We start from the raw sequence: 27606 nt of genomic DNA on the forward strand, positions 1-27606 counted from the left end.
CTTACTGCACTCTTGACCTCTGGGGCTACATATCTTTATTATGATTATCATCACTGAGACAGGGCCTATCTCATAGCTTACTGCACACTTGACCGCTGGGGCTCAAGTGATCCTCCTACCTCAGCCTCCCTAGTAGCTGGGACCACAGGCATGCACCACAATGCCTATTTTTTTTTTTTTTTTTTTTTTTTTTGTGGTGACAGGACCTCTCTATATTGCTCAGGCTGGTCTCAAGCTCTTAGGCTCAAGTGATCTGCCCACCCTAGCCTCCTAGAGTGCTAGGATTATAGGCGTGAGCCATCAGACCTGGCCTGCAAAATAATCATCATATGAACTGTTTTAATTAGCAACAAATAATGTTTAAGTCTAAATAAAGAATTAAGAATAATAGTCTCTAAAAGTATGCCATTATTTGAATATGTATGTGCAACAGAATGTCTTGTAAAAGCAGGTATGCCACAGTACAAGATCAAAAAAATCACATTCTTATGTTGCCATATGTTTACATGGAAGATAACTGGGACTTGACCAAAAACAGGTGAAAACAAGTATATTTTATAATAAAAGGCATAAGAAAAAATGTGTGATAAAGGGACAATGACATTTAAATTTATGGTAAATAGTTTATCCATTTATTTGCCTTTCTGAGAATGATGATTAGATTCTAAAAAGCAATATTATATTGGTAAATGAGTAATTTGAACTTCGTAGAAATCATTCTAATTTCATTAAGGTATCAGTTTGCTATTCATTGACAGTAACACCTCTTTAAATAGTGATGAAAGAAAAGAAACACCTGAATTTAAATATTATACCTGGCTTTACAATATACTTTGTTATATTTCTGATATACAACTGATAAGAAGGACAACAGTAAACCTCTGCAATGGTATTTTATTTTAAATTTAGGTACCATAAAAATTTAACAAAAAATAAACCATATATAATAAGCAGAAATCAATTGATTAAAAAACGATATCATTGGTATTAAGATATGCATACTTATAAAATTGGTATTTTTGTTTAAGACTCAAATATTTTACATAGGAGAAACATTTCCCTAATTGTCACAGAAGTTAAGGTAACTTTAGAAAATATTTGACTACATGATTTAAACTGTCCTTAAAATCGCACCAACAAATGAAAAGAGAGTTGATTTTGAAAATTAGGTAAATTAAAATAATACTGCTGATTAAATTTTTCTATGAAAAAATAATGCACCCAAAAGTAGTAGTTCTGAGTGCTGTATAATTTTCACTTAGATTTCTAAGAATAAATCTGTAAATATTTAAACATTTCTGAAAATCTGAATTTTTCCAGGACATAGTAAAATAAGAATAGAGAAAAAAAAAATCAGTGAAAAAGTTGTTTTCACGTTTTGATCATTATTACATGTTAAGAAATAATTAAATAATTAATACAAAATTATTTAATTTTATAACAGAACCTATAAATAGTTCCTATGTCAACATGGAATTATATTGTTAAAGGCATTATTTGAAGACATTGTTTTGATTTGTCAGAAACTAGAACAACATCCTCAATGATTACCTCTGATAAAAGTAACATCACTACTAAGGAAAAACAATAAACAGAAAAAACTGCTACAGATAAAACCTGATGAACACACTCTGTTCTTATTATCAAATTTTTGTGGTCTCTACTTATAATGTACTAATACTGTAATCAGGTCAGTAGAGGGCCGAACATATATCATGGATGCTGCTATACAAAGTGAGCAGGTAGAAAGGCTAGAACGTGACATGGTAAGGTGAAGAAAAATGACTATGTCACATAGCAATAATTTAAAATACTGGTTTTCTCAGTGATTAAAAAAGCATGTTCAATGACTTGTTATTTTCCCTGCTAGTTTATCATATTGGAAAGCTGCAGCAAGATAGTAATAAAGTTCACTGTATACAAATATTCAAGTTCTTCACTAACCTCATCTGGGTTGGCATTAAAGGTGAGGCTGCCTTCATCCAGCTGCATATACAATTTTCTAAAAGAAAATCCTAAAGGTGGGTTCTTATTGTATATAGAACAGTGACCCCAAGTGGATTTGCACAACCTGTAAAATCAGAAAATGAGACAAGAAAATATTACTATGTTTAATTTCCTAAATATGCATATACATGAAAAAATAGTAACATGAAATAATGTAAAATTGAATTTTATAGCTCTAAAGTTTAAAATTTTTAAGTTTGTACTTGTTTTCTATTTGTTTACTAGAGTATGATAGATGCCTTAAATTTAGCAATTTTGACAGCATCTAATACATGTGAGTAACAAAGATTAATAATATTCATCAGTACTATCTGAAGTTAAATATAAACTGTTCGTAATAGTAATAATAGCTAATATTTACTGAGTACTTACTAGATGTCAGACCCTATTTTAAGTATTTTAATTGTGTTAGCTTGCCTAATCTTCACAACAATCCTATGATGTTGGTGGTATAGATAAGAAACACGGAGACAAAACAGTTGCCCAAGATCATATGACTAATATGTACAGATGCAGGATTTCAACCCAATGAGTCTTAATCCAGAGCTTGCAATATTAACCAAGAATCTAAATAGGATTTATTAAGTACTATGTGCACCATTGTGAAATAAAACTAAACGAGAGGAAAAGATTGCAGGGCAGGGAAACAAGTTTTGTTTTTCAAACAATACACATGTTACAACAGACAAATTAAATATAGAAAGTGTTTGTTATGCTACAACTTCACTATATTCATCAAGCTGTGATGTTAAATATAGCTGTTTTTAAGATTCTGCTTTAAAAACACTGGTTCTTTACTATCAGAGTGACACATTATTGTTTAGAAATTCTATAAAACCCAATACTAACAGTTCATATCTCAAAACGCACTGCAGATTAGGATAGTTGTTTCTAACTCTTTACCAGAGGCAATATCTACTGGTTATTTGAAAGCCAAAGTTTTATCTTATTATAATGCCTGAAAATTCTGGATATCTGCTAAAGAACTTTAAATATAAATGCATTATTTTAGAGACAGAGAATACTGAAATTATTTTGACACAATTGTAATGAGTCTTTATCTCAAAATTTTCTGATTTGTTGCATATTCAAAATCACCTGCTACTTGCTGAGACAAATGAAACTGTTTCTTTCCTCATTATTAATTTTTGCCTCAAATTTCCTTTTTTTTTTAAACACGCACACAAAGTGCAGGGCAACAAGAGAAAGTTACTGAGCATATAACATCAAAATTGTGGGGACAAGGGGATAAAATATCTGAGTTAATATGAGACTATCCTCTTAGTAGTTGATTTATACTACTGTATTATTTTTACCAACCAAGTAAAATCATTGACTCAAAACTGTAAGTATAAAAAATTGTTTAGAATATTATCAATATTTTTTCAGTCTCTTTAATCTAGTCCCAATACAACTCAAAACTAGAGTTTTAGTACTAAGCCATGTGAAAACCAGAGGACTTCCCAACATCAAAGTATTGAACTTTGAATACACCCAAAGTGAAATTAAAACTAGGCCAGCATTTAATTTCAAATAGAAGCAATTTATTATTAAGGAAGAAAATCCAAGTATTATAAAAATAGGCATAATTATGGCAAACATTTCTTTCACAAATGAACAATTCAGATTTAAAACCCAAATGGAGAATACATTCTGATTGACTTCAGGTAAAAATAGAAATTAAACTTTTAAAAAAGTTCAAATAAAGAAACAGAAATTAAGTTAGTAAGGAATACTAAAATGTAGAAGAGAGATTATAAAGAATAAGCCAGTTTAAAAGTACTTTCATTTCCTCTTATAATTACATGATTAAAAAATTAACTGTTATTTAAAAACTCCTTATTAATAGAATTTTCTCTCACATAGTATTTTCACTATGACAAACGAATGAGTAAAAAAATAACAAGATTGATGATTTTTATCTATTTAGAGGTTGAGAAATGACCTACATAAGTTGTACTATAACTCTGTGACACCAGAAAGTCTAACTTAGGAATGTCATTACTGGAAATATATTTTGACTAAAGTTTGCAATTATTAAGTCTCTCACTTAAGATTTCTAGTTAGAAATTATCTGAAGTCTTAAAAAGATGTTTGTTTCTAGTTATATTCCATATTTTTATAAAGATCCGCTTCAAGATAATAAGACGAACTTTGGTAAAGGAGGCTAGATCTGAGATCCAATGATTTCATGTTTGGTAATATTTTCAGGATAAAAAAAAAATCATGTACCTATACTTTTTGTTAGAGTATATGATGCTATTTAAAGAGTAACTTAGGTTCAATAAAACAGATTCTATTCCAGAAAATGTTCTTATATTTGTAGTTTTAATTCAAACAAGTACAATGTGAAAATTAATATAATGTACTTTAAGTTCAGCAAGTAAATAAAAACAACTGTTTGTCCCCTTGTTTTCTATTTGCCTACGTCACTGAAATGGTGCTTAGAAAAAAATAAAAAGTAGATAAAATTTTCACCAGTTAAATTTTATTGTAACAAACACCTTTGAAGAAATACAGAATTAAGTAAAAATGTACACATGTATGCTCTACACGAAGAAAATAAAAACACTAACATTTGAGGATTATTCATTGATTTTGAAGTCTGCCTAGTCTTCAGATATGATACACACAGGAAGAAACTACACAACACATGAACACTCCAACTTTTAAATTAGAAATTGTCACTCCACAACTTTGCAGTATTTTTAGAATAAACTGAGAGTTTCTGATTTATACTAAACTCTCAAAGCTCGATTGGTAACCTCTCTTCTAACTGTAGTTATTCTATTTTTTATTGTCCACCTTTTCACAATATCAAATTTGACTGTGATACTAACTGTAAATTTTTCCAGGTTTTAATAAGGAGTAACTCAAAGTACAAGCCCAAGTTTAAACAAAATATTTCATAATATATATTATAAAAAGAACATTTAAGCATGATTATGTTTAGAGATACCTGAATTCAACATTGGTGGGTTTAACTTACCCTTGCCAGAGAAGTTCATCATTTGCGAGATCCTGCCAAACACATGAAGCCAAGCAAAGGTCAGTTGCATTCAGGTAGGACAAGATGGTAAAGCTTAGCTCAGGAGGCAACATTTCCAAATTAATGAATCCTTCTTGTTCTTTAGATTTCCTTGCCTTCAAAAGATGATATATGTCAATGCCTCCTTGGACTTGTTTACGATGACTGGTGTTAGAAATGTTGTTTGCAGCCATTCTCCTGCTCTGCTCTCTGGTGAGGTAGCCTTGCTCACTGTAGCCTTCTTGTTGTAGCTGCTGGTTTCTGACCACTCTCCACAGCCCTTGACCCATCTGCAAGCCTAGGAAAAAGCCAGAATGTAATAAGGGTGACATTTTAAAAGTAACCCATTTTCCCCAGTGGTATAACAAAATCGACATGAAGCATTCATTTATCAGAATTAAAACTCCTCATTAAAATCTATTAAAACCAGTAATATATTACAAAGAATAGCTGGAACATTATAAGTGCAAATTTTGATAGGCAAAGTTTCAGAACTACTTAGTTCAATCATCGCCTTTAACCCAGTTTGCTAACTACTTTTAAAGTCCATAGGTGACATAATCATTTTTCACGTGGTAAGATTTAAAAATTACTGATGTCCTTAATACTCTTACAAATTATAATTATGTGGACTTATGGGCTAGTATTAAATACAGCTCTGATTAGAGCACAGACTTTAGTTAAAAGGCCTCCAGACCCTGCTTTTTATCACAATTCAGTCTAAGCTAAGCTAGCCCCTTTTAACCAAACTCCCAGATGCGTAACAGCTGGGAAACAGGCTTTTAGTTTAATTCTTGCCAGTCTACACTTATGTTGTAGACTGTAATAAAATGTAACATAGGCCCTGAAGTCTAATTCAGAAACCTTATAAATTAGACACCTAGAAATCCATGATAAATAGCTCAGTAATAGTTGACTATTTTGTTTTGTTGTTGCCTTAAATTAAAAACTGTAATTTACACTAATAGTCTAATTTTTCTCCACAAATCCTTAATTCTTCAGAGGTTCCTGCGAAAAGGTACCAGAAGAAGGCATGCTCCAGTGCCCCACCACAACCTGACCTTCCACCACAGCATTTTATATTTGTCTGTAACATATATTGACTTCCTTGTATACAAATGTATTAGAAAATTCCTAGATCTAGATTCGACATTGCCTTTAATAGCTTTTCCGGGGCAAATAAAGTCATTGAGAACAACTAAATCAGAATTTTTAACAAATACAAATAATTACTTTCATGATCTCTTTTTCAAGCAAAATATTTTCATCAACTCAAGTTGACTACTAATAGCAGAGTGTGTTTCAAAAACTTGGAAAAGATACTGACTTTCTCATAAAATCATTAAAATAGTCAAATAATTTTTATAGCATGACCTGAACTTAAAATATGGTGGTGTTTTAATTAACTGTTTACAATAAAGACTAACAAAAACAAAAGCAAAAACCCCAAAAGACAAAAAGCAACCCAACCAACAGCAGTGACTATTTTAAAATAAGAATTTGAAAATTGAGTGGAACTTCAAAGAATGTCAGATGCTATTATTTTAGTATTCAAAAAGGTATAATTCATGATTTTATTTACTAAATCATTGGCTATTGTTTGGGTAATGGCCACTAAATTAGGTCGTCTGTTGATTAAAACAGAAAAAATAGTCTGAGATAATTTTTAACCCCACCTTAAATTTCACTGCTTGGAATCCCAGCAGCTTAAACTATAAAGGTATGGGGGGGAGGTACAAAGAGAAGAAAGCCATTAATAATTTTAAAATGTGGGAATATTTGTTTTTGAAAAGAAGGCACAAAAGATAACCTTTCTCTCCCTACTACACACGCCACCATGGTATTTCTTCCTAAATCAGTGGTTAAGCTACACAGATAAAATTCTTTAAAAAATACAGAATATCAAGAAAATAAAAAGACAAGCCACAGACCAGGAGAAAATGTTTGCAAAACACATATAAAAGGACTGTATATCCAAAATATGCAAAGAACACTTAAACCTCAGCAATAAGAAAACAATCCACTTTAAAAAATGATCGAAAGATCTGAATAGATACTTCACCAAAAAAAAAAAAAAAATACACAAAGGGCAAATAAGCATATGAAAAGGTGTTCAACATGATACGTTATGAGGGAATTGAAAATAAAATGACAATGAGCTACTTCTACACACCCATTAAAAGAGTATATCCAAAACAGTGACAATACCAAATACTGGCAAGGATGTAGGAATGCAAATGATACAACCACTTTAGAAGACAGGTAGTTTCTTTAAAAATTAAACATACTTTATACAATTCAGCATTAGTACTCCGTGGTATTTACCTAAATAAGATGAAAGCTTATATCCACACAAAAAACTACATGTGAACGTTTAAAGCAGGTTTAGTAATTACTTTTCAAAACTTGTAAGCAACTATGATGTTCTTCATCAGGTGAATGTATAAATTAGCTGTGGTACAGTATATCTATACAATGAAAAACTATTTAGCACAAAACAGAAATGAGCTATAAAGCAATGAAAAGACATGAAGGAACCTTAACTGCCTATTATTAATGTTAAATAAAAGAAGGAAATTTAAAAAAGTTCTTTACTGTATGATTCTAAGACATTCTGGAAAAGGCAAAACTATGAATATAGTAGAAATGATTATGTACAAAAAATAGAGAATGTCAACAAAAATCTCTAAGTACAAGTTTTATAATTGCTTAATGTTTAAATGTGCCATCTCACAGTACAACGTTTAAGTACAACTTAATTTGGACACATATTGAACATTTTAAGTCTACTAATCATCAAGAAAAGTATTTTATTTTCGCCATAGCTATTCCTCTGTTTAACTCAACAAGAAAACATCTAGAAATCATGTTAACTGCTAAGCTCACCCAGCACAGCTGTTAAATAATTAAATTTATTCTTCTCTTTTGTTTTTGTACCACCAAAAGTAAATTATCAAACATGGTAACTGCAGTATCTGAAGTCTCAATATTTAAAGCATTTATTAACAACATCAGTCTACTTTCCTACAGAATCTTTCTAGTGGCATATAGTTAAGCAGCTGTTGCTACTCTTAGGTCTGTTGCTAGGAAACAAAGAATCAGGGTGATTTCCCTAGGCTCTGGACTTCAATAGGAATCACTTAAATTGAGCACTGGATAATATGACTCAGAAAGCATCCAGGAGGTAGAAAGAGGCAAAGCCAGCAGCTAGTTCTTTATAATAATGGTAATAATAATAACAATAATAATAATGGGGAAGTTGGAGGGTTGAGGCTTATGTATAGACAGACAAAAAAAAAAAACTGCAAGATTATACCTCATTTTCTGTATTCCTACTGCTAAACCATACTGCAAATTGTCCCCTTGGGACTTTCCTTTCCCTTTAAAGCAGTTATTGATCCTGGGTAAAAAAATCAGTAATGATAAAGCACTCTGAGAAAGAGTAACATCATGAGTTTAGCATTTAGAGAAAGAAAAGGGAGTCTGTAGTGTTCTGTCCCCGTTCCCTACTTTTCTTAGGGTAATAGGGATGTGAAACATGGATGTAACTGTCAGAAAAGCGATAAAACTCTCAAAATGACAGGACATCCATTGTGTAAGTGAAGCAAGTCATAGAGGAAGTATAGTAGTATGGGTCTAGAAGTCAGACAGACCTGAGTTTAAATCCTGACTTTATTAGTTATTACTTACAGAACCGTGGGGAAGTTACTTGACTATTCTGAGCTTTAGTTTCTTCATGTACAATGTAAAAAAAATAATAATAATAATATCTACAGTTCAAAAGCTGTTGTGTTAAGATAATGTACATAAAATTCATTTCATGGCTAACAGTCAATACACACTAGATATTACTTTGACAAGCATGTTTTATCAAGTGAAAATAAGCACTTTCATAAAACTTATTTGATGATACTTCAACTGTTCTGACGTCCTGCCTGTTAAATAAGCTTATTTGCTCATGTTGCTACTTGTACAGCTTTGTAGGGCCTCTACAAATAATTTACCTCCTTTTGTTATTTCATATTTTGATCATGTGTTTGTTTTTTTCTTCTTGTAAATGTAATTCTTTTATATCAATGACCCAGCAACAACAACAAACAATTCTAAAATACAAAAAAAGCTGTGTTATCGTTCACAAAAAATTTTAAAACTCAGCATCCCTGAGGATGGTGCTAATAATGATGTCATGAAATGGGTCCTCATGTTATTGTTAATAATCCATCAAGATGTGGCTAGGCATGTGGCTCATGCCTGTAATGCCAGCACTCTCAGAGGCTGAGGCAAGAGGACTGCTTGAGACCAAGAGTTTAAGAACAGACCGGGCAACACAGACCCCATTTCGACAAAATACAAGTTAGCTAGGTGTGATGGTGCAAGCCTGTAGTCCTAACCACTCAGGAGTCTGAGGCAGGAGGATCACTTGAGCTCAGGAGTTTGGGGTTACAGTAAACTGTGATCACACCACTGCACCCCAGCCTGAGTGACAGAGTGAGACCTTGTCTCTAAAAAAAATTAAAACTTAAATTAAAAATTAAAAGAAAATCCATCAATGTTAGCTCTAAAAGAGATGCAGAATGTGAGGCAGTTGCATGCTGGGTCCATGATTTCAAACTCTTGAAAACAGTGTTTAGACTCAACCAGTTAAAACTTAATTTCAAAGTATATAAAGTCTTCAGATTTGTCTTACAGTTTTAATAATATCTTGGTATAAAGATTTAAAATTGAAATATAATATTATAAAAGATATAATACTGTCCTGTCACTTGCAGAAATTGTTTGGTAAAAAAAAATTCAGCTGCAATGTGAAATCACTGACTATGTAAAAAATTTCAAGTTGAAAAAAAAAACACAAAAGAAGTTTATGTATTTGAAATCACTAGTTTTGATGTAAATATGGATTCTGTAATGAAACTACAGCTTTATTTGTTCACTCAAAATAGGTAGAGAAAATAGATATTTCTTTCTTTGAAAAAACATTTACTCTTCTAAGAGCATAATTAGTCTATGTTAGTCTACCTCTTATAGAAATAAAAGAAATCCAGTTGCTTCTTGTTTTTCATGGCAATTACGTTCTATAGCATTTCTGCAAATACCGAATTAGCAATACAGAACCACTGTTCCCAGGAAATTACAGGGTTACTGCAAGCCTCTGGTTACAATATTTTCATTAACTGATCAATACACAACCATGTTTTACATGTGTTTCTGCTGAAAGACATTTAATAAATATTGTTAATTCATTAACCATGAACTCAACAGCGCTATAACTCAGGCTTGAATGAGGCTTATCTAACATGTACTTTCTCCATAAGGCACAATACTCAGGAAAACTAGACAACACTTCTGCACTATGCTTGGGGGCCATTTTAAACAATAAAATCACTAAGAAAAAGCACAAAAATGTGGGAAATGTGGCATTACGTAAGCCACAAAAAAGACACTTGTTAATAATGAGACCTAAGATAAGAAGGCAGAGCCCTGCCTTTAATTTCAGCTGGGAATGTGCACCTTGCACAAAATATTTTTTTCAGGTCTTGTGCATGTTTGCTAAACACTGCAAAAACACCAGGAATACTGTTTTGGAGATACAAATAAATGTTAGTGAGTAGACAAATTCATAAATACAAAATTATGAGAATTAACTGTAAATTAATATGATTCAAGATGTTCCCTGCCTTTTCTTCCAAATTTGAATTTATTTTGTTCAAAGCTTCTTTATCATGTCGAGAGCATCTATAAAATTCTTTCTAAGGAGCTTCAAAATGAAACCAAACATATTTTTTCCTGGTCTACAAAAGTAGAAACAGAACTTCATTATTTATCATCTGACAGAAGTAAACCAAAATTTCATAATTACTTAGGTCACAGAAGAAGAATTATGCTACCAAAAAATTATCTGTAAGATTTCAAAGTTGAAACTCTTCCTTACAAAGGATATCAAAAACAAACAAACAAACAAACATAGGGGGGAAAACCCCAAAGCAATCATACTTTACATTTTTTCCTATTTGTCAGAATGGTAATGAAATGTGGCAGGTACAGTGGCTCACGCCTGTAATCCCAGCACTTTGGGGGACCAAGGCGGGCCGATCACTTGAGGTCAGGCGTTCCAGATTGGCCTGTCCAACATGGCGAAACCGCGTTTCTACTAAAAATACAAAAATTAGCTGGGCGTTGTGACGCATACCTGTAATCCCTGGTGCTTGGAAGGCTAGGGCTGGAGAATCATTTAAACCCGGGAGGCAGAGGTTGCAGTGAGCCAAGAAGGTGCCACTGCACTCCAGCCTGGGCAACAGAATGAGACTATGTCTCAAAAAAAAAAAAAAAAAAGGGGGGGGGGGAAGAATAGTAATAAAATGAATACTTATAACTGAAGTTTCAGACACTATTTGTAAACTTAAATTGATAATTTCCACAGTAGCTGGGAAGACATAAAAGGAAAGTAACATGATTTTAGAAAGATTCCAGCATTATTAAAAAATAAACAATGCCTTTGAAAGATATTTATCTAGAATACTGGATAAAGTTTCCTACTTAGCTAAAGGTTATTTTATAGAGCAAACAGCCACTATCACCACTATATGATCTGTTGTACTCACACCTGATAACATTTCAGTAAAGTTACATCTAGGATTAATATGGATATACGGTGTTTTTCATTCTACAAAAGCTCTTTTGGTATTACACAGCTTAAATTTAATATGCTAAACTTTAAATTATTTTTATTCATGTTCATGTTTTAGAAATAGGTTTTAAACCAATATTGGGATAAATATAAATGGTAGGGTATCATCTCATTAACATGATTTGCAATTTGTAAGATATCATTTGGACAGGAGATAGAAGAAACAATGTTTGGACTAATTTTTGAAAAAACCTTTTAAGGAACTTTTTCAGAAAAAAAATCTCAACCTTGGATGGATTCTTGTAAGATAGAGCATACATATTTATCACCTCTCTCCCCCATGAAATGACAGAGAACATATCAAAAAGGTAGAAACTATATCTAAAAGAAAAGGAAAACAGGATATTCACAAACATGAGATTTCAACATATTTCTGCAACATGAAAAGTAGACAGAGCAGTGGTTACTAATGAAGCTATGTAGCGACAAAAGGAGGATAGTCGGGAATCGTATGGAGAGAAAAGCAGAAGCTTATGTACCTTGCATAAACCTTGAGAAGCTTGGGACTCCAAAACATAGGATAAGGAAGAGAGAAATTCAGAGTGAAATGAGCGAAAGAATCAGGATATTAACATCTCTGGGTCACTATTTCCTTCCCTACACAGGAACAATAAAAATATCACCCTTTTATGATTTTTATGAGAATTAAATAATGTATATATGCATATGTAACAATGGACCACAACCTCCCCCCTCAACATACATACATAACTTATCTAGGATGCTTAGGTATGTACCCCAACTCCATTCCCTCACCCAGGCAAAATGAAGAAGTATTTTTGTTCAAGAAATTGAATGACACTAGAGAAAAACTCCCTGCCACCACCCTCCTAACATTTGCAATTGGCCCAGCATAAAGGCTGTCAAACCAATCACCTCAAAGCAAGGACCACCGGCGCAATATGGTGCACAAATATGTAAGTCACTTTTTATTGCCTCAAAGATCCAATGTTCAAGCATTAAAGTGTAGCTGAAACACTTGCACAGCAATTTCTTGGTTTATTTTTCCTGGTTTCACCCGGTATCTTGTCAATAAAAGTTAGTTTTAATCTTAATTTAAATAGATATAATTATAAAATCTTATACTATACATATTACATATTTGCGGCATTTACCTATAGTAGGTACTCATCAAAGTTCTCCTATACACAAATATGGTAAAAAGGTGCATCTTTTTCTCAACTTGTACCTTTCCAGTCTACTTGGGACCCCCTAGGGGCTACCAAGAAACTCCTAAGGCAGTGTTTCTTAAACTTGGATTATGAGTATTCAATGAACTAACAGCAAATCAAAACAAAACAAAAGCAATGAGATAATGTAAAAATGACATTAAGAGCTAATTTGAAGGAGGCTCGTATTGGCTAAACCTGGAACATCAAAATAAAAATGACAGTAATGAATTAACTGTCCCTTGGTATTTGCAGTGGATTGGTAAAATGGCATAGTATACAGCCTCCTGTATATTTTAAATCATCTCCTGATTACTTACAATACCCAATACATTGTAAATGCTATGGAAATAGTTGTTATACCGTATTTTAAAATTTGTATTATTTATTATATTATTATTTTCTATTTTTTTCTCAAACATTTTCAATTGTGGTTGGATGACTCTGTGCATGCAGATCCACAAATACTGAGGACCAATGGATTATATATAATCCATTATATAAAAAAGGAATCCATGAGTCTATACTGATGATAATCAATAAAAACATAAATAAAGGAGGAGAACTCTTTTTTAGAGTGGAATTCTAATTAAAGAAGATAGAATGATGTGGTTAGAAAAATTATCATTTTATCATCAGAGAAAGAATAATTTAGGCAAGAATTATCAATGATGTTGTTTAATCTGGAGTTTGGCAAAAAATGGAATACTTACAGAATCCCAAAGTATCTTTCCACATATCGATCATTAATTACAAGAAAAAATAAAGAAATAAGACAAAACCTTAACCAAATGATGAAAATGAACATTTACCAATAAGAGGCAAATGCACATCATGTGCCTCTAGATGTCATCCCCGAGGACATATCAATTATATAGTAGTCCAGACAAAAACTCACAATCTGAGTATAATAGGGAATATCAGAAGAAACTCAAATGTAGTCTGTAAAATAAGAGAACTTTTTCCTTCAAAAATGCCAATGCCAGGTTGGGAATGGTGGCTCATGCCTCTAATCCCAGGCATGAGCAAGGACAAGAAGAGTGCTTGCAGCCAGCCTTGGCAACACAGAGAGCTCGTCTCTCTAAAATATTAAAAAATTAGGTGAGTGTGGTGGCATGCATCTGTAGTCCTAGCTACTCAGGAGGCTGAGGCAGGAGGATCACTTGAGGCTAGGAATTGGAGGTTCCAGTGAACTAAGATTACACTACTGCATTTCAGCCTGAGTGATGGAGCAAAACTCTGTCCCTAAAAAATAAATAAATAATGCTAATGCCATAAAAAAAAAAGTAAAAAAAAGAAGAAAAGTTTTGGATTAAAAGAGACTAAAAACATACCACCGAAGTGCAGTATGTCAACAGGATTGGAAAAAAATTGCTATATAGCACATTATTGAGATAGATAAGAAACTAGACATATGGGCTAAAGAGTGGATAAAAATATGGTGTCACAGCTATTGATATCAAATTTTCTAAATTTGACAACTGTGAAATGGCTATACAGAAGTATATTCTCATTCTTAAGAAACACACACTGAAGTGTGATGATGTGATGTATGCAACCTATTCCAAAATGGTTCAGCAAAACAGTAAAATCTATTGTCTATACAGGTAGAATAATAAGGTAATGTGGCAAAATGTTAAAAATTTGTAAACCTGGCTAAAAAGTATTCAAGGGTTACTTTTATTCCTCTTACAACCTTTTCTGTAACCACGAATCTCCTAGCTGTGGAATCCAGGTGTGTAAATTTGAAAAAGATGTGTCTAAGTTTGTGTATTCAGTTTAAGAATTACTGCCTTAGGGCTCAGTGTAATACAGACTAAAAACCATTACTAAAGAGATAAATACTCAGCATCAGAGTATAAGAAGTAGCAGGGAACCTACTGTTAGAAATCATCAAAATTTTGCTAGGAATTATTTTTGCCATTTTTGATAAGAATTTCCTATTTTAAAGGGCAGAGACATTCTTTTTTTATTCTAACAAAGTAGAATAAAAAATCCCTTTAATTATTTCTTGTGTATGGAGATTTAAGCCTTAGAATGAATTCCTGGCTCTGTTCCCTCCTTTTGTACATAATATTATGTATATAATATTTATTTATATACTATTTAATAATATAAACATTGAACAATATTATTTTGTGCTACAAACCACTAACTAAATACTTAATCTTTGCCAAGCACTCTGCTAAGTTTGTTGTATCTCATTTTAACCCTCACAACAACCAATAGGGAGGTGTTATTATGCTAAATTTACAGCTAAGGAAATAGTGGTTCAGAGAGTTAATTTAAGCAAATTTGCTTGAGATTTCACAGCTGAAAAAATGGAAGATTTAGGATTCAAACTCAGGTCTGTGTCCAAAGCTTTTATTCTTAACCCACAAACCATATTTCCAGAACTGTTGGAGCCCATGGATGGCAAAGGCAATTTACCATCTGTTTCTTCATCACTGGTTCTCATCTCATTTTACCCCCGTCACTGTGTATTACCTCCATGGTCGCTCCCAGCCGCAGCTACTCTTTCAGGGTACTACTGTTCTTGTGGAAAGCACATAGGCTTTGATATGAAAAAAGATCAGGATCAAACCCCAACATGGAATCTGATTAGCCTATAATCTCTGATCCTCTTTTTTCTCATTAGTAAAATAACGGATAACAATTCTTACTCTGTACGACTTAGCGGGGATAAAATTTACAGAACTTAACCCATAGTAGGTAGAGTTTGTAATAAAAGGTAGTTTTGTACTCATCCCTCTTACCCTCTTTAAATGATAACTATTATTTAGGTTCCTTCATTTCAAATTACACCTGACTACCGTGGATTTAATGACCTGAGTAGTCATAATCCTGGTCCTAAATTCCATTAATTTAGGATCTGTGAAATTTGGAAAGATGCCCTTTGCTGGGGGAAAGAAATAACAACTAGCAAATGTGTATATAAAGGAAATAGAAGCTGATTTTGCTTAGATTGATACACTATATATAAAAAAGTTTGGCAGAAAAGGTCAAATATTTAGTCATTAGTGTTAACAGAATTAGGCACTATCATCATCTTTAGTCACTACCAATATGTTTCTAGAAATGATAACATCAATAATTCTTGAGAAGAGTCATGTCAAAGGTCCATTTGGATGTGCCACAAAACATGTCTGTCAACTGACAAGAAGAAATTTCTACTACAAATCTTTGTAACAACTTCAAATTCTTAGTAATTTGAATTAGAAAGTGTTTTATGGATAACATGCTAACGTCTTAGACCTTTGGAATTAATGTATCAGTTGTTGAGATCACTATTTTAAAGCATATCCCTTGATTATACTATAATATTTACTCAAACATATGTCCATTCAGATAACGTTGGAATTCACTATCACATTAAACTTTCGTTCAATTTTATTTTAAAGTTTATTAAAAGAAATGAACATTTAAAATACACATTAAAAATATATGCTTATATATTTAAATTACACAAGGCAGTCCTTGCTTTGTATAGCTCTGTGCTAATTACTGGTTAACGGCACCATGGGAATGCACAAAGCAAGGCCACAGTTCCAACATGCACTAGTTTCAGTTAACACGATACCACGCAAAATGACGACTCTAAGTACTAAAATAAGGAACTGACTCAACACGAGAGGCTACATGAATAAATCCAGTATCAAACACAGTGCCTTGGCATATAAAGTGCTCAGAAAATATTTGCTGACTGAACAAGTGATTGGTAAACACTGATTTTTAAAAAAGTGAGTTAGATGAACCTTGATCTAAACCTTATACTTTTTACAAAAGTAAACTCAAAATGGACCATAGAGTTAAACGTAAAATATAAAACTACAAAAATTTAGGAAAATACATAGAAGGAAATCTTTGGGGTACAAGGCTGGGCAAAGAGTTCTCAGATATCAACATCAAAAGCATCATCATGAAAGTAAAAATTTATCCAATGGAACTCATCAAAATTATAAAGTTTTGTTCTTTGAAAGCCTATATTCAGAAGATGAAAGGACAGCCAATAGACTGAAAAAAAAATTTGTAAACCACATATCTGAAAGACTAGTACCTAGAATATATAAACAACTTTCCAAACAACAGTTTAAAAAAATCTAATTTAAAAATGGGCAAAAGATATGAACACACATTTCCCCAAAGAGGCTATACAAATGGCAAATAAGCACATGATAAGATGATCAACATCATTAACCAGGAGAAAGGTAGGTATGGTTATAAAAGTTTAGCATGAGAGATCCCTGTTGTGTTACAACTATTTACTATATTGCCTATGGTGCTGGATATGTGGACTTGCACAGAACTTCATACACACACACATATGTACACTGAGTAAAAATAAAACTGGGGAAATATGAATAAGATAGAGGAATTGTATCAATGTCAAAATCCTGGTTCTGATAGTGTATTATAGTTACAAAACTGTGACCAATCAGAGAAACTAGGTAAAGCGTACAAGGGATCACTCTATTTCTAGATACTGCATGTGCATCTACAATTATCTTTAAAAAAATTATAGAAGGATGAAAAAAAGTTTAAAAAAGGACAGGAAACTGCACATCTAAAATGAATGAATTTTATGGTATGTAAATAATACCTTTCTAAATCTGTTTTTTAAAAAAAGAATTAGAGAAAAACTCTAATAAATGCTTTAAAGATGGTGACCAAGGACATGGCAAGTCTAGTAACTGTTCACAAGCAGTGTTTTAGATTTCAGGAGTCCAATTAATTGTTTTTTTTTTTTTTTTGAGACGGAGTCTCGCTCTTGTTACCCAGGCTGGAGTGCAATGGCGCGATCTCGGCTCACCGCAACCTCCACCTCCTGGGTTCAGGCAATTCTCCTGCCTCAGCCTCCTGAGTAGCTGGGATTACAGGCACGCACCACCATGCCCAGCTAATTTTTTGTATTTTTAGTAGAGACGGGGTTTCACCATGTTGACCAGGATGGTCTCGATCTCTTGACCTCGTGATCCACCCGCCTCGGCCTCCCAAAGTGCTGGGATTACAGGCTTGAGCCACCGCGCCCGGCCCCAATTAATTGTTAAAAATCTACCACCTATGAATCATCTCTCACGTCATGTAAATTCAGATACATATAGATCAAAAGAAGATAGAATTAAGAAATACAAATCCTTAATGGCACAAATCTGAAATGATGTTTTGACCGCTTACATAGGATGTATCAACAGAGTAAAATGAAAATGCAAAAAGTGTCGAGATTTGTGTGACTCTTAGTCTAATAAAAAAGAAAATGTAAATATAAAATACATTAATTAGAAAATTGGTATAACTATTTAAAAACAAAGTAATAAGCAAATATGAATTAATTTGGATTGTGACAAATATATTTCTAATATCTGTAGAAAAATGCTTCTACTTATTAAAATGTTAAAAAATCAATAAATTTTATTTAAAATCTCTTAAATTCTTATATGTCCTTGTTTTTATTAAAATAGCGACAGAAATATTGAGTAATACTTTTATTACACATTGACCAAATATTTATTTGACAGAGCAATTTTTTTTTTCTTTAAGATGGAATCTCCCTCTGTTGCCCCAGCTGGAGTGCAGTGGCTCGATCTCAGTGCCCTACAACTTCCGCCTCCCAAGTTCAAGTGATTTTCCTGCCCCAGCCTCCCAAGTAGCTGGGACTACAGACACGCGCCACCACGTCCGGCTAATTTTTGTATTTTTAGTAAAGACAGGGTTTCACTATGTTGGCCAGGGTAGTCTGAAACTCTCAACCTCGTGATCTGCCCTCCTTGGCCTCCCAAAGTGCTTGGATTGAGCCACTGTACCTGGCCAACAGAGCCACGTTTTTTAAAAAAATCTAAATGTATTTAGATCTTTTTGTTTTTTTTAAAATTAATTTCTCTAATTTCAGTTTTATTATGCTAATTTCAGCATAAATAAATAAAACTAAAACCTCTAATGTGGGCCGTATACTATAATGTCTGCTTTACAGTTATGCAGAAGTTGTTTTTTTGACACTACTATGGTGGCAGATGAATTTAAAGGTGGAGCTCCAATTCCGCTGTAACTTGCTGTATGACCTTAGGTATAGCAAGGTTCTGATCTTTTGTTTCCTATGAAATGGAGGAAATCATTCCTGTTTTACAGGATGGCTATGAGCCTTAACTAAGAAAATGTATATAAAAGCATCTTTTAATTGGTAAAGCAGTATATAGTTTCTGAAACAGCTATATTGTTCTAACATAATTTTGGACGTATTTTTTTTTTAAGAAGTAGTTTTAGTCCAAATAAGTCTGTTATAAAAGAGTTTCCACTTAAAAGCAGTACAAACTATGGATTAACTACAAATAATTATACAGGTTATGTATTTATTAAAATTTATAAGAATAATAATAGTTCCATACTTTTTACTTCTAAAAGATGGTTACATTTCTAAAAGAGATGGTATTTTGACCATCATGTTTTGTTTCCTTTCCAATATAGTAGACTATTTCTTAAAAAAGAATAAAATACAAATTTTATTAATAGCTGTTGTATCTAATATAAAGTTTATCTGTAAAATATTAAGTAGCTTTAATCAAACTATCTCTGTGTAACAAGTTAAACACCAAATAAAGTAGTATTCAATAAGAAAAAGAGAACTGCTTTTAATAATTTCATGGCACTAAGCACTCAAATGGCACATGCTGTGTTGACGATAAGTAATGAAGAATGGTTTCTATACTATATGGGTATACAAAATCTACACAGTGAAAGATGGCAAGGATAGAAAGGAGTCCAGAGGTCTCAAAAAAGCATTCTGCTTTAAGTACTTTTGTTTGAAGCAAACCAATTCCATAAAGCTTTTACTGAACAAACAGTGTTAAATCATTGGTATGTGATGATTGACATGTGAATAGCCTCATTTAAATACATATTATAGATGATTATTTTTCTTCAGTATTTCTTAGTTGTCTAAATAGTGAAATTTATAAATAAATGTCCTTTCTCAGACAAAGGTTTAAAATGTGTACGAAAATAGTTATCTCTAAAATACAAATTCTACTAAGACTTAAAGATAAGAAAATTCACATATCTTTTAATAAACTTTCAGTGCTTTTCAAGTAAAAAGTAACAATTCTATTTTTGGTTACTTTAGGTTTTAAAAATCTTTAAATGATAGCATGTGATATTTTTCAATGGCATAAGAATGTTGGAGAGTCTATGAAAAAATATTTTCTGAGACATTTTGGATCAAATCAGGACCACAGCATTTATTTCTTCACTTCCAAAAGAACAGGCCACCAAAGTAGTTTAGAACAGAATAGGTAAAGAAATTTTTTAAAAAAGAAAAGAAAAACCTCAATCACATCTCTAAAATTTAAAGGCAACAACTGTAGAGAAATGAAGGAAGGGTAAGTCCACAAGGAGGTCTTTCTAAGGAGAAAAGGGAAATAGCTAAGTACTAAGAGGTCACAAGGTACATTAAACACATAAAAAGCCACCACTCATTAAATTTAAAGATCTGGTCCTGCAAGAGCAGTTTTTGTTACTAAAAGGCATACCATTTGCAGGTTTGGGTTTTTTTAATTCAAAAAGATTTATAATATTACTCTGTTTTCTAAAGGTTTTTTTCCCCCCATTCTTTAATTTTATTCTATAATAAGTGTTACCAAAATGGCGACTAAACAAATGTAAAAAGATGTGTTATTTAAATGCAACCAAAAATCTCAGAATTTAGGCTTATTCAATTTCTTTGGTTTTTCAAGAAATGTTCCATTATCCAACTATTTGAAATTTTAAATAAAAATGTATCATACTTCTCACTAGCACCATTTTTAATTATATGGTTCTTACTTAATTGCATTACTATTTACTTAACATGGCTGTAATTAGCTGCAGTTATGGTAGCATATCCTAACCCTCCTTCTCAGTATACACATGCTCACCTGCCCGCTAACCACAAAGGCCATTGCTATGAGTGCTGTGGAATTAAAAAACAAAACAAAAGTCATAACTCTCACTGAATTGCTTTTATACAAATAAGGTATCAAATTAAATGAATATTGAGGGCAGCCAGAAATAGGGTGAAAATGAGAAATTAGATGAGAACACATTTAATAGTGAAAGAGACTTACAGAAAACATTAGTTCGATTTAGTCTCCTTCCTTAGCCAGTAGTGAGCATCAAGCAAGTCCCTAAAATTTTTAAGTCTCAGTTTCCTCCCCTGTAAAATAAGGGTTTTGAAATTGGTGTTCTCTAAGGTCTTTTTTAGCTATAAAATTCTATAATTCCAAGAGTAATTAGATAATAAAAAGAAGTAAAAGACATGCAAGTTGGAAAGAAAGCAGTAAAATCCTTTGTAGTTACCATAAATATTCTACCAAAAACTTAGAACTAATAAACACATTCAGCAAAGTAGAAAGATACAAAATCAAGACACAGAAATAAGTTGTATTTCTATACAATTACAACATATAATCTGATAAGGAAATAAAGAAAATAATACAGATTACAACAGTATTGAAAAGAATAAAATACTTAGGTAAAAGGCTTCCGGAATGAAAGCTACAAAACACTACTGAAAGAAGTGAAAGAGGACAAACAAATGGAAGCACATCCTGTGATTATGGATTGAAAGACTTAATATTATTAGGATGGCAATACCACCCAAAGTGACGTATAGATTCAATGCAGCGCCTGTCAAAATTCCAATGACGTTTTTACCATTAATAGAAAAAATTCTAAAATCCACATAGGATCTCAACCTCTAATAGTCAAACCAAACTTGAAAAAGAAGAACAAAGCTGGAAAACACACTTTCTGATTTCAAAACTTTTTACAAAGCTACAGTAATCAAAACAGTGTCATATTGGCATAAAAACAGTTAAACAGACCAATGAAACAGAACAGAGAATCCAGAAGTAAACCCTCACATATATGGTCAAAAGTTTTTTGACTAGGGTGTCAAGATGATTTAATGGGGGAAAGGGCAGTCTTTTCAACAAACGGTGCTGAGAAAACATCCACATTCAAAATAATGAGGTTGGAACCTTACCCAACAATATACGTGAAAATTAACTCAAAATAGTTCAAAGACTTAAATCTAAGACATAAAACAATAATACTCTTAGAAGAAAAAACAGGCCAAAAGGCTTACAACACTGAATTTGGCAATGATTTCCAAAGGCACAAGCAACAAAAGAGGAAACAGACCAACTGAACATCATGAAAATTAAAAAAAAAAAAAAATTGTGTGTCAAAAGACAGTATCAACAGAGTAAAAAGGCAACCCACAGAATGAGAGAAAATATTTGCAAATCATGTATCTGGTAAAATCTGATACCAATAATTTACAGATAACTCATAACTCAACAACAAAAACATAATTAAAAAATGGGTAAAGGACTTGAAAAGACATTTTTCCACAGAAAACATACAAATGTCCAATAAGCACAGGAAAATACACTCAACATCACTAATCATTAGGGAAAGACAAACCAAAGTTCAATGAGATACCACCTTATATCCATTAAGATAGCTACTATCGAAAAAAATTGATGTGGAGGAACTGAAACCCTTATGTACTGTTAATGTGAATGTAATATGGTACAGCCTCTGTGGAAACAATATGGAGCTTCCTAAAAATAAAAACAGAATTACCATGTGATCCAGCAATTTCACTTTCATGTATATACCCAAAAGAACTGAAAGCAGGGTCTGGAAAAGATATTTGTACACCCTTGTTCATAGCAGCATTATTCACAGCAGCTAAAACACAGAGGCAACCCAAGTCTCCATTAACAGATGAATGGATAAGCAAAATGTGGTCTACATACATAATGGAATATTATGTAGCCTTAAAAAGAAAAGAAATTCTGGCATATGCTACAACAGAGATGAACCTTGAGGAGATTATGCCAAGTTAAATAAGCCAGTCAAAAAGAGTCAAATACTGGATAATCCCATTTATATGAGGTACTAAGAGTACTCAAAGCCAGAAACAAAAAGTAGAATGGTGATTGTGAAGGCCTGGGAATGGGGGAGAGGAGTTATTGTTTAATAGGTATAGAGTTTCAGTTTGACAAGATCAAAAGAGTAATGAAGCTAGATGGTGGTGATAGTGGCGCAATATTAACTGTACACTTAGAATGGTTAAGATGGTAAATTTTATGTTATGTATATTTTACTACAATTTAAAAATTGAAAAAAATAATTATATGATTCTATAAAAATGAGGGAAAAATGAAAAATAAATCAATAAAATGAAGAGATGATGGTGTGTGTGTATGTGTATTTACCATCTGCCCTTTCCTTCTCTTTTTTCCCTATATTCATGACTTCCACAAATCACTACTCCATATAGGGTCTCTCCAGGCTTGACTTACTCGCTAAAATCTGGTTCGTTCATTCAGATAGCTTTTGAATCCTATGCAATCTGTTCTGGAAAAACATACAAACTGCTGACTACAGAGTTAAACTCCCTAAAGCTGTTGCCTAAACTCCAAACCACAAATATTTTTAATCTCTATATTGCTACAAAGTATTTGCCCCAGACCCAGCACAGTGACTCACATCTACAATTCCAGAACCTTGGGAGGCTGAGGAGGGAGGATCGCTTAAGCTCAGGACTTCAAGACCAGCCTGGGCAGCACAGTCAGCAGAAAAATTTAAAAAATTAACCACACATGATGGCACATGCCGGTGGTCCCAGGTACTTCGAAGGCTGAGGTGAGAGGGAGAATTGCTTGAACCTAAAATTTTGGTCAAGGCTGCAGTGAGTCTTGATCACACTTCACTCCAGCCTGGGCAACTGAGTAAAACTCTGTCTCAAAAAAAAGTACTTACCCCAAATATGATATAAATTTATTCAAGTCAGCCAAAGATGTTTTAGTTTACTAGAGAGCTATGTCAAGAAATTTGTCAGAAAAACAAAACCATGCAAGAGAAATTAAAAAGAAGTAGTGAACACAGATTTCCAGAAATAGATGTATTTCATTTAAATTGTTTAAAAATGTTATTTATGTAAAATAATTCAAGAAAAAGAAACACGAGTTAAATGCATAATTCTTAAACTTCAGTATTAATAATTTTGATGCATTATCATTAGTCAGTCAATGGAATAGAGTCAGTTTCCAAATTTCAATCAAGACAGAAAAAATTACTTGTACATTATCAGTTGTTTAAATAATGACCCAAAGTTATAAGTCTGAATGACAAATTTCAACACACCGTGATTAAAGATTTGGTAATTCCATGTTTTCATATTGTAAAATAAGGGAAATATCTTTTAACCTAGCAACAGTAAACACACAAAACATTCCCCATTAAACTGATCATATATAATAAATTATGATCAACGTTTTGGCTTATCTAGAAGTTATTATAATACAATATTTTGTGGATGGAAGTATTTCAATTGATCCGAGGGCCCCAAGTAATATTAATCGGCTGTAACTTATTAATAAATGAAGTTACACTGCATCCTAATTCCTGACATACAGAAACTGATAATGTTTGCTGTTTTAAGCTGGGGTAAATTTGGGGATAATCTGTTACCCAGCAATAGACAACTAATGAAGTACCTCATGAGACATATTGTCAGGTTAATTGGCTAACGACAAATTTCTGACCTAATACGAAAAAAAAAAAAATTATTCTGAATTCTGAAACCTACCCTATTTTGTATATCATTTTTGTGAGGGGTTGTATAGAGGAGTTGAGGAGTATGTATAGAGCTCCTACCTCAGAAATATATTACTTCAAACTTTAAAGGAAGGGAAAAGAAAGCTGAACTAGAAAACATAAATTGTCTTCACTTTGCAGTAATAAAAATCACGATATATTCATTTGAGGAGACACACCTAGTACCCTTAAAAATGAATATTTTACTTGTAAAACAAGTAGAATCAATTATTTTATTAGTAAATTCATACAGAACCTAAAATAAAACTAAAAAAAAATTAAATGACTGAGGACTGAGATCCATTTATGTAATTTTACCAAATAAGTATTATTCATTGAGAACCTACTATGTAAGAGATTAGAACCCAGTCACTGAGAAACAAATAAAAGACAAGTTTGCCAAGTTTTATAACTGAAGTTTGACTACTGTAGCAGCTAGCAATCCATCGTGATCCTAACTATACTTGGGTTTGCATTCATATTACTGGAAAGTGGTAAAGAACCAAAAACCGTGCCTAGGAATCAAAATAACACTGTACCCGAAAACCAACACTTGGACCTGAAGAACGTAACCCTTGCCATTCCTCAGCTTTATTTCATAATGACGCTGGATTACTACTTGGAGTCCTAAACCGACCTACAACCCAATGGCCTAGAAACAGAGCACGCTCAGTCCCGCCTCTTGACACTGATTCCTCACTTTAATGAGCCACCACCGCTGTCACTCAACATGCTTTGCGCTGTCATTGGCCACAAACTCTTGCTGGTCGGCTCTTGCTGGTCGGCCAGTTTCGGTCAAATGGCAAGCACTAGATTGTATTTATTTTCGAGAAAAGTGAAGGTGAACAGGGAAAAGAGGCAAGAGATCTGAAATATGTAGGTTGACGCCTGTACCTGAGCGACCTGCGATCTCCACCGCCGCCGCGACGAATCGGCCTCTGGGCGGGGGCTTTTAGCCAAAAAGAAAATGGCTCAGCCGGGAACTGGTGCCCAGGCCATGGAGAAGCCGGTTCAAACTTTACTTGTCTACACCAGTGGAGGTGACCGCGATGAGAGTACCAGAAACAGCACTACAACCCTCAGAACTCAAGGCACCTCTAGACGGAGGAGCCAGAACTGCCGACTGTCCGAGTTCTGACGTTTCCTATTGTTGCCGGAAGTGACGTTAGTTTCCGGCTCTTAACACAGACGCATTTTTATCTCCGTTGTTTACGATTCGCTATAGATTCCTTGTTTCTCACTTCGTAGCCCGAGCCACTCTGACCATCAAGATCAGAAAAACTTCTAAGCTGCCAGTTAGAATTGGACTGGCCATTAAGGAGGCTCTCCGCTGAGTCATTCTCCACAGGAGTCTTGACAAACGCGGATCTGTGGAATCTGCAGCTAGAAATCCTGGAGCTCAAGAAGCCCTTTGCTTGGAAGGTCTTGCCGCGGTGCGTGGCGGGTGGGAACCCACGGTTCTAAATACAAACGGTCGGCGCGAGAAGCGCGTCTGGGCGCAGGCGCCAAGTAGTTGCGGCTTGTTGCGGGAGGCTAGACTCTGGTGACTGTGGTTGCATATGCTCCCTTCTCCTCTCCTTGTCGTGCTGGGCCTTTGAAACCCGCTTCTTGACTGGTGGATACCTAGTGAGCCCCGAGGAGCCGCCAAGGCTGCACTCTTTATTGGGCAGAGGTCGCCTCTCTCCGCCGCTCTTACAGAGACCCCGGGCGGGGACGAATGACCAGGTCCGCCTTTTCATTCTTTTAAATCAAGTGGCGGGAGGGGAGCCTTGCTTACATACCCAATTACGATATAGTTATAGTCACAGCGAAGTGGGAAGTATCGTGGCAGCTCTTCCTGTCAGAATTAGGTTGTGACTTAGGGCTGGAAAGTTGTGGACTTACTGGTTCCTATCGGATCCTCTGAGATGAGGATCTATCCGGCTTCTGACTACAGGGAAGACAGGACAGCAGTTCGTGTTTTTCTTGCATGCATTTCCCCAGCTTTTCAAATATTTCTCCACCTTTATTGAAGACTACAGATTTTTCCTTCACTGTATAAAGTTAATATTGAAATTGTTATTCTCTTTTACTCTGGACTTAACGGCTATGGTAGACTCTTGAAAGAAAGGAGATGAAATGAATTAGGTAGAGCTGATGACACCAGTATTTAAGGGTAAATCTGAAATTCTCTTGCATAATTGAAGGACAAAAATGTGCGTGTGAGGAGGGAAAAATTTTGGTGAAAAGTGAAAACTTGGATTTTGTGGTCCAGGGCCTTAATCAAGTAGACAGCACAAGTCAGAAGAGGAAAATTTGGGGTGCTTTATATACAAAAGGACTATTTTTAGAGGTATGTGTACACGGATTTGGCGTTGCTTCATTTTCTGACCCCTTTATTGAGGTACGATTGACATACAGAAAACTATAGACATTTAATGTATACAATTTCTGTTTGGAGATAAGCAGAGATTGTGAAACCATCAAACCATTATTACAAGAAATCAGTGCCATCACCTGAAAAGTTTTCTTCTACCCCTCTTTTTTTCACTTTTTGTGATAAGAGCACTTAACATTAGATGTAAATTCTTAACAAAAATTTTAAGAATACAATACAGTATTGCTAACCACAGGCACTGGGTTGTACCTCTAGATCTTATTTATTTTGCATAACTGAAACTTTGTGCCCTTTGAACAACGCCTCCCATTTTGTTCTCCCCATCTTCGCTTACAACCACCATTCTATTCTCCGCTTATACGTGTTTCACTATTTTCGATTTCACATATATTGAGATAAAACAGTATTTGACTTTTTGTGGCTAGCTCATTTCACCTAGCATAATGTCTTTCAGGTTCATCCATGTGGTTGCAAATGGCAGGATTTCCTCCTCGTTTAAGGCTGAGTTTGCTTATTCTCACATTTTTGGTGGAGTCCCTAAGGTTTTCTACATATAAGATGATGTCATCTGCAAACAGATATTTTACCTCTTCTCTTTTGATTTGGATGTTTTTAATTTCTTTGTCTTACCTAATTACTCTTGCTAGGGCTTAAAAATACTACACCAAATAGGAGAGGCTAAAGTAGGCAAACTTGCCTG

General features: G+C 33.7%; 2 protein-coding genes across 9 annotated transcripts in view; one reads left to right on the forward strand and one right to left on the reverse strand.

The window, feature by feature from the left end:
• FBXO8 (F-box protein 8) overlaps window positions 1–26274 on the reverse strand; it is a 47727-nt gene extending 21453 nt beyond the window's left edge. Inside the window, exons 1-3 of the mRNA XM_032298681.1 lie at window positions 25424–26274; window positions 4997–5333; window positions 1945–2071 (exon numbers count right to left, since the gene is read on the reverse strand). Coding sequence (XP_032154572.1) covers window positions 1945–2071; window positions 4997–5325 — 456 coding nt within the window. The 5' untranslated portion in view covers window positions 5326–5333; window positions 25424–26274. The remainder of the gene's footprint in view (window positions 1–1944; window positions 2072–4996; window positions 5334–25423) is intronic.
• The window catches only part of CEP44 (centrosomal protein 44), a 29836-nt gene continuing 28056 nt past the window's right edge, over window positions 25827–27606 (forward strand). For 7 of the 8 annotated variants that reach the window (XM_032298674.1, XM_032298673.1, XM_032298677.1 and 4 more), the window contains exon 1: window positions 26004–26254. Coding sequence is in view for 1 of the 8 variants with exons in the window: in XM_032298678.1 (XP_032154569.1) it covers window positions 26247–26254 (8 nt within the window). In the remaining 7 variants the exon portion in view is untranslated. Of the gene's footprint in view, window positions 25963–26003; window positions 26255–27606 lie in introns of those variants that run through there. The other variant, XM_032298676.1, reaches the window with a different exon arrangement.

Source organism: Sapajus apella, unplaced genomic scaffold (assembly GCF_009761245.1).
Source record: "Sapajus apella isolate SASKATOON/1434 unplaced genomic scaffold, GSC_monkey_1.0 scaffold39, whole genome shotgun sequence".
NCBI classification, from domain to species: domain Eukaryota; kingdom Metazoa; phylum Chordata; class Mammalia; order Primates; family Cebidae; genus Sapajus; species Sapajus apella.